We start from the raw sequence: 16,785 nt of genomic DNA on the forward strand, positions 1-16,785 counted from the left end.
CGTACACCCTGGACAAGTCGCCACCTCATCGCAGGGCCAACACAGATAGACAGACAACATTCACACTCACATTCAGAGGTATTATGTTTAATTATTAATACGTACAAAAAGCTCCTTCATTAGCTACTAAAATAAATAAATGTCCCTACTTGGTGAACAGACAAGACTTGATTTAACTTTCTTGCCTTCTGAAACCACAGAATTTTCAAACACTTTGCTCCAAATCGCCATAACTCTGCGCTCAAAGACATATTGTCTATCAAGTCATCCATATTTATGGCTCAAAGTTTTGCCAGCCAGCGGCCGTACTCTTCTGAGATATACTTGCTATTTTCCTCTTCTCAGCTGGTTACTTTTAGCTTAAACGCAAATCCTGTTCTGTTATAATGTACAACGTTTTTTTTTTCTTGTTTTACTCATTCACATTCAAGCTAGATTGACATCTCCTCTCCTCCGTTCTCTGATGAGTGTGATTGTACTAGATCTGCGTTTTAGACCCGTTTGTATTTCTTTAACGTGGAAATAATCGACATTTGGACAATTGTCCAAATTTATAAGCTGCTACTTTTTACCTACGCTTTGAACCCTAGATCTTATAAAACGGTGTGGTTGATTTATGGATTGGAACTTGAAGCAAATAGTAATTAAACACATACCGTATTTTTCGGACTATAAATCGCAGTTTTTACACTTACGTGTGAAATAATTAACACATTACCGTAAGATATCAAATAATATTATTCAGCTCATTCACGTAAGAGACTAGACCAGGGGTCAGCAACCCGCGGCTCTAGAGCCGCATGCGGCTCTTTAGCGCCGCCCTAGTGGCTCTCTGGACCTTTTTCAAAAATGTATGAAAAAAGGAAAAAGATGAGGGGAAAACATATATTTTTTGTTTTAATATGGTTTCTGTAGGAGGACAAACATGACACAAACCTCCCTAATTGTTGTAAAGCACACTGTTTGTATTAAACATGCTTCACTGATTCAAGTATTTGGCGAGCGCCGTTTTGTCCTACTAATTTTGCCTGTCTTTGAACTCACCGTGGTTTGTTTACATGTACAACTTTCTCCGACTTTCTAGGACGTTTTTTATGCCATTTCTTTTTCTGTCTCATTTTGTCAACAAAACTTTTAATGTTGTGCGTGAATGCACAAAGGTGAGTTTCGTTGATGTTATTGACTTGTGTGGAATGTTAATCGGACATATTTGGTCCCTGCATGACTGCAAGCTAATCGATGCTAACATGCTATTTAGGCTAGCTATATGTACACATTGCATCATTATGCCTCATTTCTAGCTATGTTTGAGCTCATTTAGTTTCCTTTAAGTCCTCTTGATTCAATTTATATCTCATGACACACTATCTGTATGTAATACGGCTTTCAAATTTGTTTTGCGGCTCTAGACAGATTTGTTAATGTATTTTTGGTCCAATATGGCTCTTTCAACATTTTGGGTTGCCGACCCCTGGACTAGACGTATAAGATTTCATTGAATTTATCAATTAGGAGTGACAGATCGTTTGGTAAACGTATAGCATGTTCTATATGTTATAGTTATTTTAATGACTCTTACCATAATATGTTAACATACCAGGCACGTTCTCAGTTGGTTATTTTTGGTCATATAACATACACTTATGCAGCCTGTTGTTCACTATTCTTTATTTATTTTAAATTGCCTTTCAAATGTCTATTCTTGGTTTATCAAATACATTTTCCCAAAATAATGCGACTTATACCCCAGTGGGACTTATACTCCGAAAAATACGGTACAAAGACAGTGAAATAGTTTGTCATAGATTGTGCTGTGGCACTAGGGCTGGGCGATATGGACGAAAAAATATATCTCGATATATTTTTACTTAAACTCCATATTTGATATATATGTCCATATATTTTCCGGTGAAAGTATACACACAAAGATATTATTTTTTGAGCCAGATTAACTGAAATCGCAGTAAATGACAACTGTACTGTAAATAGTCAGTGGCATTTTTATGAACCCACTTAGTCAAGATGGGTATTTACAGCACAGAAAATGAAATGTTTAAGTAGCACAGAATTACATGACATAAATAAAATGATCTATCTATGATCTTCCTCGCTTCGGCATACATTTTTGACAGCATTTCTCATGGCAACTGGAGAACGGTTTTGATTTGGGCTTACATGGTCCATCCATCCATTTCCTACCACTTATTCCCTTTGGGGTTGCGGTGCCTATCTCAGCTACAATCGGGCGGAAGGCGGCGTATACCCTGGACAAGTCGCCACCTCATCGCAGGGCCAACACAGATAGACAGACAACATTCACACTCACATTCACACACTAGGGCCAATTTTAGTGTTGCCAATCAACCTATCCCCAGGTGCATGTCTTTGGAAGAGAGAGGAAGCCGGAGTACCCGGAGGGAACTCACGCATTCACGGGGAGGACATGCAAACTCCACACAGAAAGATCCCGAGCCCGGGGTTGAACCCCAGACTACTCCGGACCTTCGTATTGTGAGGCAGACGCACTAACCCCTCTGCCACCATGAAGCCCTTTCATGGTATACAACTCAAATGAATATTTTATCCAGACGCATACATTTGTCCAAATGTGGCCAAGTAGACACATTGTGGGTTTCCTGGACGTCATCTACATCGCTATAAGAAAAATCTAAGGAAGAGAATCCCTCTGCCATTTTCCACTATTTTTTTTTTAATATATAAATCGGTAGCTTGAAAATTCCCTCTTCTCTTCCACGACTTTCTCGTCGTCATTTGGGATGTCTGTTGTGATTTCTGGTTCCATGACCCGCCCTATCATGCCTCTGATTGGCCTAATCTTAACCAATCGTAACTCATCATATTAAACCACTAAAGTAAAGTGAAGTGAAGTGAATTATATTTATATAGCGCTTTTTCTCTAGTGACTCAAAGCGCTTTACATAGTGAAACCCAATATCTAAGTTACATTCAAACCAGTGTGGGTGGCACTGGAAGCAGGTGGGTAAAGTGTCTTGCCAAAGGACACAACGGCAGTGACTAGGATGGTGGAAGCGGGAATCGAACCTGCAACACTCTACCAACCGAGCTAAACCGCCAATCATGGACGTTCTTATACGTGCAAGCCCGTCTTGGAAGGAGGAAAGGGAAAGTTTAGTAGCCCATGAGAGTGAGTGAGGAGCGGGGCAAAACAAGGACCACAACAAATAAGTGATGTTTGGTCATTTTAACTTGAAATAAATTATATAGATATTACGATATTTTCTTAATTCATATCTTGTTTAAAAATATATATTTATATCTTACAAACTCGATATAGCGCATTGCCCTATGTGGCGCCATTTTTTTTAACTAGTTCGCTCACTGCAGGTGCAGCTGAGTGAATGCCTGCAATTGTTTCCTTCTGTTTAAAGCTTTGAACCAGAAGCGCCGTTCTCTATTGTAATCGTCCATAGCGTTTCTACTTCATTCATCACTCCAAACAATGTTTGTAGGTTTTACAATAAAACTAAAACTATGCTTACTCCACTAAACCGTCCCATGTGTGATGTCTGTAGGAGTGTTTTCATGCATATTTGTACGTGCTATCATAATGCAATGAAGCTAACGTCGCTAGCATTAGCATTACGCTAACATGTTTACAAGTGTATGTGTTAGTATTATTGACATACAATGGCATTTTCATTGTATTGTTTCAATTTCATAAATTACTCAGTTAATTCACCAAAACGTCACCGTGGAGTTATTGAGTCTGTTTAGCTGATTGGAGAGCGAGCTTCCGCAGCTAGTGGGTCTATGACGATAACTTCTGTTTTGCTTGATCAGCCGTTTTACTGCCATGTTACAGATACCGTTTGGAAACAATTAAGGTATGTAAACAAACATTTATAAAATCTTGCTGTGTAAATAATTTCACAACATATACATCTGCAGCTTATAGTCCGGTGCGGCTAATAAATGGAAAATAGTTTTCTTTCTAAAACCTAGTGGATGCGACATATATAGCAGTGTGCGTGCGCTGTATACTCTGGAAATCACAATACTGATGGGGAATAATCCTTCTGTATATTTTCTGATGTTGATAGCATTTTGGGTTATGAGTCAAACTAGGAAATTTTTGTTTGGACTACAAACGGTTTCTAAAAATAAAAATGACGGACTCGCGCAGGTGTTTTCCGGAAAACCTCTGCCATGTATGGAAATTTCCACTGACGTCACTTGTCCTAAATCTTAAACCACTCGTTTACAATAAGGTTTTATAAATACCTTGGCAAAGCCTCCATGGCTTGAATTCACATTTTCAGCACTCATAGAGATCCCATCCATCCATCCATCCATTTTCTACCGCTAATTCCCTTCGGGGTCGCTGGAGCCTATCTCAGCTACAATCGGGCAGAAGGCATGGTAAACCCTGGACAAGTCGCCACCTCATCGCAGGGCTCATGGAGATCCCAAATATACAAAATCGGGCAATAAAAGTGGCTTTTGCATGATACAACATGCATGTGTGTATACCATAAGACTTCCAGGGGTCCCCTTTGGCTACAGCTCCTCCACCCCAGGGATCAGCAGTAGCACCTGGCTCTGGGACAGCCATCAAATCCATCAGAGCGGACTGTGGCTGAAAAAAAATTAAAAAAATACAAAATATTTGTTAAAAAATGTTTACAGTAAGAGCGAACATAAACAATGCTAGTTCTCAACTGCACATTTATCCGTTCATACAGGCCTCCCTCTGCAAACAAGAATGGTGAGCTAACAAGGCAATCCTCATAGATCAAAGCTTCATTGCTTTGATTAATTGATTGAAACTTTTATTAGTAGATTGCACAGTACAGTACATATTCCGTACAATTGACCACTAAATAGTAACACCCGAATAAGTTTTTCAACTTGTTTAAGTCGGGGTCCACGTAAATCAATTCATGCTGCTATTGAGGTTGAGGGGACTGGATTAGGATCATGGGAGACCTTAGTCACTCTTGTTTGTGCTCTGTGGGTTACTTACGTCGTTTTTCTTTCTGGTGAGTTTGCCGGACCCTGGACCTCCTTTCTTACTCTCCTCCAAGGCCATCTGTAGCCTCAAATCATCGCCCCTGCGTACGCGCTCCTCCTATAAATGGGCAGAAGACCAATGAGTACAAACTGCAGTTTCCAGCATTTACTAGGACTTACAATTACATTTTCAATTCAAATACAAATACAAAACTATATACTTTTAGTTGAATACAAAAGGTGTAAATTTGAGTTAAGTAAAATGAAGTAATTACAACTACTATGTCGTAGCTGTACTAGGGCCGAGCAATAAAACTATATCAGTACATATCGCAATAGACACGTAGCCAATATAAAAAAAATGTATTTTGATTTATTTGTTCTTCGTCAGCAGAAAGCGTAAGTTGGGAATCAAGGTTGGTTGCATGTAAAAAGGCACTTGCTCTCTGGTAACCGAGAAACGCAGGAAGTGATCGCGCTAACAGTCCATCAGGTAACAGTATCAGCTATCAAGTTTGGTTGTGACGTCTTGTTCTCTCGCAATTGATTCATTGCATGAAGTGAAAACGGGGAAAAAAATTAAGACATTTTGGATAAAAGAGGAAAAGTCAGTTGGACAGTATGGCCCTTTTGGGGATTTTTTCGAAAGGGACCGTAGTCAGACCAATGTGGTCTGTAAATGGCGCTCATCCCCACCAAGACACCACCAAAGCTGCACTCGCCCTTTAGAGCACAGCTGTAACTTCCTGGCACTACATTTTCAGAAAATAGTTTAATTCAAATTTTTTAAATATTTTTTTAATAACAAAACGATTTAAATTAAAGTGTTTACAGTTAAAATCATTTGTCCTGGTCCTTATTTTTGATAGGTCATAAGAAAATATCAATAATTGTCGATTTTGACCGGTAATTAGATCCTTTTTAGCCATTGCGTTGTGCCTTATTGCCCTACTCTGTACTTTACTCTAGTTACCCTACATTCAAATCTTATAAGTAGACTGACCAATCACAGCTAGACACCTTCAAGATGGATACTCATCGTATCCATGATCTGCCACGTTAGCACCCGTGTTTCGTACCTGTTCTGCAGCCTCTCTGCTCATGGCCAAAGCGAGTTGTAACTGTAGCTCTTCTTCACCACTGGTCTGAGGCCTGGCCTGCTCCAGTTCTGAGCCCGCATTGGGAGATGTGGCTAGTAGACAAAATTCATATAAAAAGCATTTCCAGGTATTAGGATTATATCTGGAGAATGTAGAAAATGTTTCTGTGTGTCTTCAAAACTCTATGGACCTTCTTTTTCTGAGTTCACATGGAAGGAAACAAGTTGACAATCATCACATAATGCATGTGGTACATATGTTTCTTCCAAAAAGATCCCCTAAAACAAAATGTGGCAAGTAAATGTATAGCATTGATTAAAAGTGTGACAATGGACTTCTCAATTTTGTTGTTTTAGGATTTTAAAATCTGAAAAACAATTGACACTTTTTTTATTCACAATCCCTACGTGGGACAAGAACATGTTTTACTCTTTTTTTATGCAGTCAGAATCAAAAACAATCTATAAGTACGATGCAGTTAACCATGTACATAATAAAATTTAAACCAACAATACCCCATTTACATGCCATGACCTGCTTATCAACCAAGCGATAACGAGATTGTTATGCTAGGAGCTAACACAGAGGAACTACTTTTAGCAACAGAGCGCCAAAGTCAGCAAACTACTGCGAGTATCGAGCTACTGAGATACTACTGCTGCATCGCCTCGGAGTTTGGAAAAGTTAATGCTAGATTATAAACCGTACTTTGCGCATGTATAGTGGAATGAATGATAGCTGAAGAATAAAGACTAGAATATGTGGCCACAAACCAAGACATTGGTCTTTTTTTTTATTTTATTAAACTATCAAGACATCTCTGGGAAGACGAGGCAAGATACTTATTTCTTACAGCATTTTACCTGAGGAGTGAGGATTGTGCTAAACAGAGAGCACAAGTCTTGTGCTGAAATATACAACCATCTTACTAGTTGGCTTCCCAGTGGGAGCGGACATTGCAAATCACTGTTTTGTTATTGTGTTTATACATTGCATTTCTAGTTACATGCCTTAGTGTTTCACTCGAACTGGATCTATTTATCATCCAGCTTTGAAAACTTGTAGATCATCGTCAGTATATTCAGACTAAAAAATGTAAGGTTCTAGATCAGGGGTGTCAAACGTGCGGCCCGCGGGCCAAATCAGGCGAACAGGTTTTATCCGGCCCGTGGGATGAGGTTGCTAAGTATAAAAATGAGCCAAAATCTTTGAATGAAAAAAAACTGCTGTTCTAAATGTGCCCGCTAGATGCCGCAAAAGCAAATATTTGTATATTTGTAGATTATGCTACATATGTAAAAAAAGAAAAACACGTTGGTGCACCGGTCGAGGAAAATGAGCAGACTACATAAATAACATCCTATAATTTGATTTTGATATTTTTTTATCTCGATAGATTGAAAATAAACACCAATGAGTTGACTGACGAACATTATCACATAGTTTACACAGAAAGTATAAATAACGATAAATACAGATAGAATACTATTAACCGCAACATATATGTGTAAAAAAAAGAAAAAAACATTAGGATTTGTACATTTACAGAATGTCCATGTTCTATTTTTAAACAAAGAAAACAATCTAAAGTTCTCGTTATTTTTAAGTTATTGTGCCGTGATTTTACCAGACCGGCCCACTCGGGAGTAGATTTTTTCCATGTGGCCCCTGATATAAAATTAGTTTCACACCTGTTGTAGATCATAATTTTTCAGAAGGTGGTCGTCGTTTGCCCAAATTAAGTATGCCATGATTAGTAGTTTTTAATGTTTTTAATACTTACAGCATGTATATGAAACCTTGTTGGAGGTTTTTGGAGGGCTTAATACACGGAATAGATCAATTGCCATTACCTGTTTTTGTTAGCCGCCTCAAACTAGCTGTTTTTAATGATTCAGAATGCACAGAAAGGAGAAAGATGTGTGTTCCTGTCTCACATAGCAATTGTGAATGATAGGCCAAAATCCCCCGCAAAATAGTGCAGTTCTCCTTTAAATATGTTACACAAACCATTAGGGGCCGAGGACAGCTCACATCTAAAGTCAGTCACATTGTTTTAAATCACACACTACCGACGCGTAACACCCGGAGCGCCAACTGGAATCTCAAAAATCCCTCCTCGCAACACCGGTCGTGTTCCTATTGGCTCGACACGGTTTCGCTTTTCTCAAGAGCATGACTCAGCTGCTGGACCTTCCGCCCCAGAGCAGCATAGTGCAGATTACGTGCATGAAGGACTGTGGGTCACATACTCGGGCTGATAGCGCACTACACGATCTGGTGCATGCACTCGGCAGCGCCACCGTCTACAAAAAAGCCAAACGTCGAAAGCTAAAGGGAAAACAGACCAGGGTTCGTTCACGCATGCATTGCAAATTCTCCTGTTTTCCGTTTGTCCTTCTGTGTATCTTCCTAACAGTCGTTAATTTGACACTGGGAAGCAGAAAAGGATCAGGAAATTGTCATCATCATATAAACCTATCTTGTGCCTATTTATCACTAACAGTGGAACTAATTGCATCACTAAGAAGGCTCAGCAACGGCTGCACTTCCTGAGAGTCCTCAAGAAGTACAACCTGGACTCCAACCTGCTGCTGACCTTCTACCGCTCATCCATTAAGAGCCTGCTGACATACTGCATCACAGCATGGTACGGCAGCTGCACCGTTGCAGACATGAAGAGGCTCCAGAGAGTGGTGAAGGCAGCACAGCAGATCATTGGCTGTCCTCTCCCCTCTCTGACAAACATTTACACCTCCTGCTGCCTCAGCAGAGCTACCAACATTATCTAGGACAGCTCTCACCCTGGCTTTGACCTGTTTGACCTGCTGCCCCAAGGAAGGCACTACAGTGTCATCAGGTCGAAGACAAACAGACTCAAGAACATTTTTTTTTCTAAAGCCATAACCACGCTGAACTCTCATAGGCACTGATTTTATAGTTTAGGCCCTTTCTGTGTGCAGTTTGTACTTTCCACCCACAATCTGAATGCTTCTGTGTATATGTATATAGTATAATATTTAATATTTAAACAACACATTCACAACATTCGTTCTCAGGACTGGACTGTGCACCTTACCTCCTTTTGCATTATATATTTTCTTTCCTTCCTATGTTTTGCATATTTATAGACACTGATACTGGAGTTGCTTTTAATCTCATTGTACCTGTGTATGGTGACAATAAAAGGTATTCTATTCTATCAGTTTTCTTGCCTAAAACTGTATTTCTCCAAGGCGATGTTTACCATCACACCCCGTGCACTTATAAATCTGTTTATTATTACTATTATTATTAATATTAATGTCACGATTCATTTTAACAATGATACCATTGGAATTGGAATTTAAGGTTGCCGATGCGATTCAGGGACGATATTAGTTTATATAGAGGATACGGGCTAAAACGATTCACTTAGTTGAAATTGATTCAGTTGCCAAAAATGTAACCAGAGTGACTGTGAAATAAATACAACTAGATGAGGCAATTGGAGGAGGCCACTGAGAGGAGGAGCGCAAAGTACTCTCAGCTTGTGGAGGAGTGTCGGAGCAATGGGTGGCGAGTGATGTGCCGGCTCGTTGAAGTGGGATGTCGAGGGTTTGTGGGCAAATCTCTCTGCAGGGCCTACAGAATGCTTGGCATCACAGGGGCCAGCCAGCCAGCAAAGGGCCATGAAGTTAGTCACAGATGCAGCAGAAGTGGCATCAAGGTGGCTGTGGATCAGGAGGGGAGAAGCGTGGCATGTAGGGCAGTAGCGCTACCTGGACACAGGCTGGGGCCTGATCAACCCTGGCTAGGGGAGGGGGTCTGATTGTTGAAAGACGCGAAACCCCCTGTGATCCTAAGTTACATCACTGAGGATGTGTGCAGTTGCACCATTGGTGTATTTAAAAATTCCTGAAGGAATATTGTGTGAATGCGCCAATACTAAAGTTGAAGTAAATTCCTGGAATTTTTAAAGAATAGTTAAAGTAGAGCACACAATCCCCAAACAGGCGGAATATTTTGAAGTTGGAACAGATTGAATCAGATGATAAATGTGAGAGATGTGGAACTTTGAATAATGTTCCATTGATTTCAAACGGAATTTCCCCAAATTTGGAAAAAGCGGGATTTTTTTTTATTTGTTTTTTTTTAATTAGTAAAAAACTTGAATGGTCTGAATGAGCTGTAAGGGTTAGTGTTGAATTTTATTTTTAAATCGGTCGAAAAATGTTGAAGTAGTAAGGGTATTACGGCATTCCTGGAAATTCGGGAAAACTGTGAATTTTTCCAGTTAAAAAAAACACTTAATTTTTTGTCCTAATTAAGAGGAAGGTTTTGATAGTGGAATGGTTGAAATGTGTTGAAAAATGTGGACGGAATAGTCGCCAGAAAAAAGGGTGGAAACAGGGCTTTGGAAAACCAGGAATTTTGGAAAATCCTGGATTTTTTTTTTAACTTGGAAAAAAGATCGTTTATAATTCAAGAATGATGGAATGTGTTGTAGGTGGAATGGTTTGAATCGGTTGAAACGTGTGGAAATGTTGGATGTTTGAAAAATGGCCAATTCCTTTTTGAATGGGAAAAATGTCCTGGAAAACCTGGAATTCTTGGAGTTTGTCAAGGGAAAGCCAGCGATTCTCGAGTAGGCTGAACAGTTTGAAGTTGGTACGGTTCGAATCGGGTGAGAAATGTGGAAAGTAGAGCGCTAAAATCTAGAGAAGAAAAAGAAGTTGAACAAGTTGAATAAATAGATGATGTTGGTATAGAAACCATATGTGTGAATGCTTTGGAGCATTCACACAATGAAACTTCGATTCACAAACACTTCTATTTGCGTTCTTTCGGTTTGCCAATGTTTTACAATGCGCTAACTATGCCTCTGTGTGCGGACCGTGTCTCACACATTTACTCATTCATTCATTTTGTGTCCCGCTGGAAGACCTATGGGGGCTGCCATTTTGATGACATCATTTGATTTGAACCATTTTTGATGTTACAATGCCTCATTGTCAAATGATTGAAGTTATTAATACGTTCCCGGATCGTAGCAATCGCACTTCATAAGATGGGCCAAAACTCAAGCAAACCCGGCCTTACAGTGCTTCTGATTGGTTTATATCGTGTGGTGCCTTTTGTGGTTGTTTAGATTCAGGCTCACGGGATGGATAGGATCGGTCAGCTCAGTCGGTCACAGCAAGCTACGAGGGCAAAAATATATTATCATGACTAAATATAAATATAGCAGGGTCTCTGCCGGTTTCAACAAGCCAAATTTAGGACTTGTTTAAGACCATAATGAATAGAATTTAAGACACGTTTCACATCGATACAGGCAAAAAAGTACAAAAGATTAGAAGAAAAATTGGAGGCCCGGAATTACCTGCAAAGTATATGAATTTATTCACAGCTCTTTCACATTGGAATACAAAACGCTTAACTGAACTAAAAACACCAGAAAGCTCTCTGTTGTGAACCAAGATTTGTTTGGAAGTCAGGAATTGTTGGTGTTCCATAAATTCTGACCGGGCAGCACAGTTAGTTCCGCTGTGTAGTTACGTTATAGCGTCCTCAAAAGTCAAAATATATTTCAAAGCAAGACTGAAGTTTACGCATGTTTTAAATAAAAGTAACGTCAATAGATCTTTAAGAACTTTCGAAATCGTATTAAAGACTTTTTATAAGATTTTATGAGAATTTTAGACATTTTAAGGCCTTAAATTCAAATTATTGGATTTAAGACCCTGTGGATACCCTGTAGAGATTAGTGGTTGGGGAAATGTATGCTCGAGAACGGCGTGGCGCAGTGGAAGTATGGCGGGACGGCGTGGCGCAGTGGAAGAGTGGCCGTGCGCAACCCGAGGGTCCCTGGTTCAATCCCCACCAAGTACCAACCTCGTCACGTCCGTTGTGTCCTGAGCAAGACACTTCACCCTTGCTCCTGATGGGTGCTGGTTAGTGCCTTGCATGGCAGCTCCCTCCATCAGTGTGTGAATGGGTAAATGCGGAAGTAGTGTCAAAGCGGTTTGAGTACCTTGAAGGTAGAAAAGCGCTATACAAGTACAACCCATTTAAATGTCAAGTGTGCCGTGAGAAAGGTTAAATTGCGTGCCTGTCTGTGTACGTGTGTGCGGATTGCGGTTTTGAAAGTGCCCTTTTTTAAGTTAAAGTACCAATGATTGTCACACACACTATTGGTGTGGAGAAATTATTCCCTGCATTTGACCCATCCCCTTGATCACCCCCTGGGAGGTGAGGGGAGCAGTGGGCAGCAGCAGTGCCGTTCCGCTTTGCAAACTGACATTGCTTTAAAATGTACTTAAAATGATGTGGACAAAGTTTAGCCGGCTGACTTTGGCTAAAATGAAAGTTAAAATTATTTTTTCACACAACTTTGTCTCGCTCTTGTGAGCTAGAGTGAGCTAGCTAGCAAGGTAGAAGCTCTGACCGAGGCTACGTCCACATCCTCCCTCCAGATGTCCGACATCATGTCTCCGCTTTAAACGCTGGCGTATCACAGACGTACAGCCAGGAACACAAGGTCCGCTTTGCAAAATGAGCAAGGTATTCATGTCTTTAACAAGAATGAGAAGAAATATCCTCACACTTTGCATGTTACCACCGGCCATATTTCTGCGAGTTACCCACATCCGGACGGAAAAACACAAGTGATGACGTCACGACTATTGCGGACAAATATAATTGTCGGCAACAAATGTAATTATCGACAATGTTGACTAACCGGTGCTGATTTTGTGCGACAAAAACTAATCAGAAGTGCTAATAACGGATACCATAGGAGTTTATATTATTGTTTACATTCAGAGCCGCCATCTTTGAAGCCAATGCTCTGACTTTTTGAGTAGGAAATCTGACCTCCAGGGGGCGTTCCAGTTGAAAATTCCAGCTAGGAACTCGGAAATTCCGCCGTCCAAGTACAAATGGAACCCACCATGAGCTATGAGGGAGACAACAACTGAGCAATAAAGAGTTATACGTATTGTTACGTGTTGCTGTTACTGTCTCATCTACACAAGAAACTAATTTTGATAAGACAGTAGACGTGTGCTTTTGAAATCAATGAGATTGGCGAAAATTTTGCTATTATCGTAAATTCCAGAGTATAAACCGCTACTTTTTTCCTACACTTTGAACCCTGCAAATTATAAAATGGTGTGGCTAATTAATGGATTTTGCTTCGCTGATCGCCATAATGCAAATAGTTTTCATTAAACACATGCAAAGACACTAAAATGGTGTGTCATTGTTTGTACTATGGCACCATCTTTTGGACAAGTTCGCTCAGTGCAGGTGTTACTGGGTGAACGCCTGCAGTGATTTCCTGCTGTTTTTTAAGCGTTGAACCGGAAGTACAAGTGCTGTTCTTTCTTCTAGCCGTCCACAGTGATTTTACCTGAATGGATTCTTCATTCATTACTCCAAACGTTTGTAAGTTTTACAATACAACTAAAACAATTCTTACTTACTAAACTGTCCCATGTGTGAAGTCTGAAGGAGTGTTTTAATGCATAGTTGAACATGTTATCGTAATGTAATGACGATAGCCCTGTTAAAAATAGCTAATATGCTCGCACATTTACGAGTGTCTGTGTTAGTACTATTACTTTACATTTGCATTCTGTTTGTATTGTTTCAGTTTACCAAATGTGTCAGTAAATCCACCATTATTGAGTCTGTTTAGCTAATTTAAGAGCTGGCTTACGCAGCAGGTTTATGACGATGACTTCTGTTTTATTGGATCAGCCGTTTTACTGCCGTGTTTCAGACACAGTTTGGAAACAGTTAACTGTGTAAATATCTCATTTCACAACATATATATCTGCTGCTTATAATCAGGTGCCAACTGATGCGATGATTGTATCCTTCAGCAGATTTGTGATAATGAAATCAGCCCAATCCTCCCTACTCACGTAAAAATACTGTGAGGAAACGAGCCGCTATTCCTTTATTTCTCGAATTTAGTCATGAAAATATTGTAGCCAAATTGTGCAGGGAAAGTTGCCGACATTGGACGAATTATAATGTTGTACATAATTCGCAGGGATTGGTTGAAATTGAATAGTGGAGGGACTGCACAATAGGTCCATGCATAAAAAAAAAAGGTCAAAACAAATTCTAGCCAGTGCGCCTCGATGAACACATCGTGGAGTTATTGAGTCTGTTTAGCTGATTGGAGAGCTAGCCTCCGCAGCTAGTTGGTCCATGACGATGCCTCTTCTATTGCAACTCCTGTACTAAAACTATACAAAAAATAAATGCAGGAGTATGTAGTGCTAGGCGATATGACGATATATATTGTGGGCACGATAGAAAAATGTCTATCGTGCCATTTCTATTTTTATCGTTTCAAGCGATGGGCTGTATTTTATCCTTCGGGCTCGTGCCTTCAGATGATTCGTAAAGGCTGTATTTTATCAGTAAGGCTTGTGCCATCAGATGATTCATAGTAACAACAACAATAATAGCACATTCAGTAATTTTTTGCTGTGTTTCCAGCAGCACTTTGTTGTTAAGGCGGCTGCCTTAACAACAAAGGGCCACCACCTAAACTAATGTCTTAATAAGCTGCTCTGCTTCGTACTGCCTCTTTCCTTACGTCTCTGCAGTACCCAGCCTTGTCCCACCCACAAAACCATCGGCGGTAACAGCCGATCAGCAGTGCGTATTCAGAGCGCATTGAGTTAGTGCTCCTGCGGTGTGGTGAGCAGAAAGGTGTTTAGGAGGTAAGCATTTAATGAGTGATTGATTGAAACTTTTTTTAGTAGATTGCACAGTACAGTACATATTCCGTACAATTGACCACTAAATGGTAACACCCAAATGACTTTTTCAACTTGTTTAAGGTCGGGTCCACGTTATTCAATTCATGGTATGGCAGCGGACTCTCCCCAAATTATAATAAACACCTCTCAGTCCCCTACAATTCAACTACTAATAACATCACTATAAGCCGGTTAACGTTCTAGAAAGATAAGCGGTAGCTCAGCCCGCTCGCAATCCTTGAAGTGAAGACCAATTAGGTTTTAGCGTAACGTTAGCTCACTGTTCGGTGTTTGTGCGTGCGTGTGTGTGTGTGGGCCCCACATCAAACGGACAACAAAGCCCTGTCTGTCGGAGAGAAAGACCAGCATTATTGACCTACAGTTAACAACTAAGGAATTTTACTTTTACTTTTTCTGTGTTTATTAGGCTGTGTTGAAGCAGCAAAAAACAACATGTTAAATTAAGGTTTCGTTTCAAAGCGACGGATTCAGAGCAGAAAACGGTCATATGCAAAGTAAGCAACAAAAGTGTTCTGTCGCCCGACGCTAACACAACCAACCTATTCTATTAAGGTTAATGATTCCAAACACTGCAACTGTTTACACCTGATAAACCAAAAGTATTAGTTTGAATTAATTATTGTTAATTTAAACTATTAAATTATTAATAATTGTGATCTACTACTGTTCTGACTGCAATCAAGGCTAACGTTATTGATGCCAGAGACGTGCACTTTTAAGATTTTTTATTGAAATTGTTTACATCTGATACCAGTAGTATTTGTTTATTTTAAGTTAAGATATAGCGTTCTGACTGCAGTTCAGAGAAACTTGAATACTTGTAAAACTTTAAAAAACTTTAAAAAATGTGTTTTAAAAACTTAAAAATTTGTTTTGTAGGTATTGTTGTTTGCTATACCAAATGTATTTCTTTATTTCACTTGCAAATGAAGTGAGGAAAAAGGTAAGTGGTCATTAATGTTAAATTTTTCATAGAACTGAAAGCGTACCATCGCTATATCGTGGTATATCGTTATCGTGATATAAAATGATCCATATCTTTATAAGGGGCGGCATGGCGTAGTGGGTAGAGTGGCCAGCCAGAAACCTGAGGGTTGCAGGTTCGCTTCCCACCTATTGACATCCAAAAAATCGCTGCCGTTGTGTCCTTGGGCAGGACACTTCACCTTTTTCCCCCGGTGCCGCTCACACTGGTGAATGAATGATAGGTGATGGTCTGAGGGGCCGTAGGCGCAAACTGGCAACCACGCTTCTGTCAGTCTACCCCAGGGCAGCTGCGGCTACTGATGTAGCTTACCACCACCAGGTGTGAATGAATGTTGAGTTCCACTTCTCTGTGAGCGCTTTGAGTGTCAAGAAAAGCGCGATATAAATCTAAGTTATATATATCGTGTAATTCATTTTTTTTCCATATCGTCCAGCACTAGGAGTAGATCTGAGGATGCTGGACTATAACAGAAATGTAAAGAATTAATTACATATGGGAGGAGTGCTTTATTGGTACTCACAGCCATGGTAGGAGGCAGGCGAGCCCTCTGACCTCCCGTACTCTTCACTGTAGGAAGTGGAGAGGTTGGGCTGGGATGAGCCACGACCAAAGCCCATCTGAGTACTCCCCGTGGACACTTGGGCCATGCGCTCTTTAGTCTTCAAAGCCTGAGACCTTGCAAGACAAAACACAGCAAACTTTGTAAAATAGCTCATGGTTCTTAGGATGGTGAGATTATCATCAATGTTATCAGAGTTGCACATTTTCCTCTTGGAAAAACTTAGAAAAATGATTTGTTAAATGTGAGATGCGAATTATAACATGATACAGGGCGCCAGTCTAATTGGCTACAGAAACCACATTCCAAATGTTTGCATTACAAAAGAAGCTGGGATCCCACTTGAAATCGAGATGCTGC

General features: G+C 40.1%; 1 protein-coding gene across 5 annotated transcripts in view; it reads right to left on the minus strand.

The window, feature by feature from the left end:
* The window catches only part of epn2 (epsin 2), a 69,130-nt gene that overhangs the window by 21,409 nt on the left and 30,936 nt on the right, over positions 1 to 16,785 (minus strand). For all 5 annotated transcript variants that reach the window (XM_061905842.1, XM_061905843.1, XM_061905839.1 and 2 more), the window contains exons 3-6: positions 16,387 to 16,541; positions 6,072 to 6,184; positions 5,006 to 5,110; positions 4,513 to 4,618 (exon numbers count right to left, since the gene is read on the minus strand). In XM_061905842.1, coding sequence (XP_061761826.1) covers positions 4,513 to 4,618; positions 5,006 to 5,110; positions 6,072 to 6,184; positions 16,387 to 16,541 — 479 coding nt within the window. The remainder of the gene's footprint in view (positions 1 to 4,512; positions 4,619 to 5,005; positions 5,111 to 6,071; positions 6,185 to 16,386; positions 16,542 to 16,785) is intronic.

This window comes from Nerophis ophidion, linkage group LG07, assembly GCF_033978795.1.
Source record: "Nerophis ophidion isolate RoL-2023_Sa linkage group LG07, RoL_Noph_v1.0, whole genome shotgun sequence".
Classification (NCBI taxonomy): domain Eukaryota; kingdom Metazoa; phylum Chordata; class Actinopteri; order Syngnathiformes; family Syngnathidae; genus Nerophis; species Nerophis ophidion.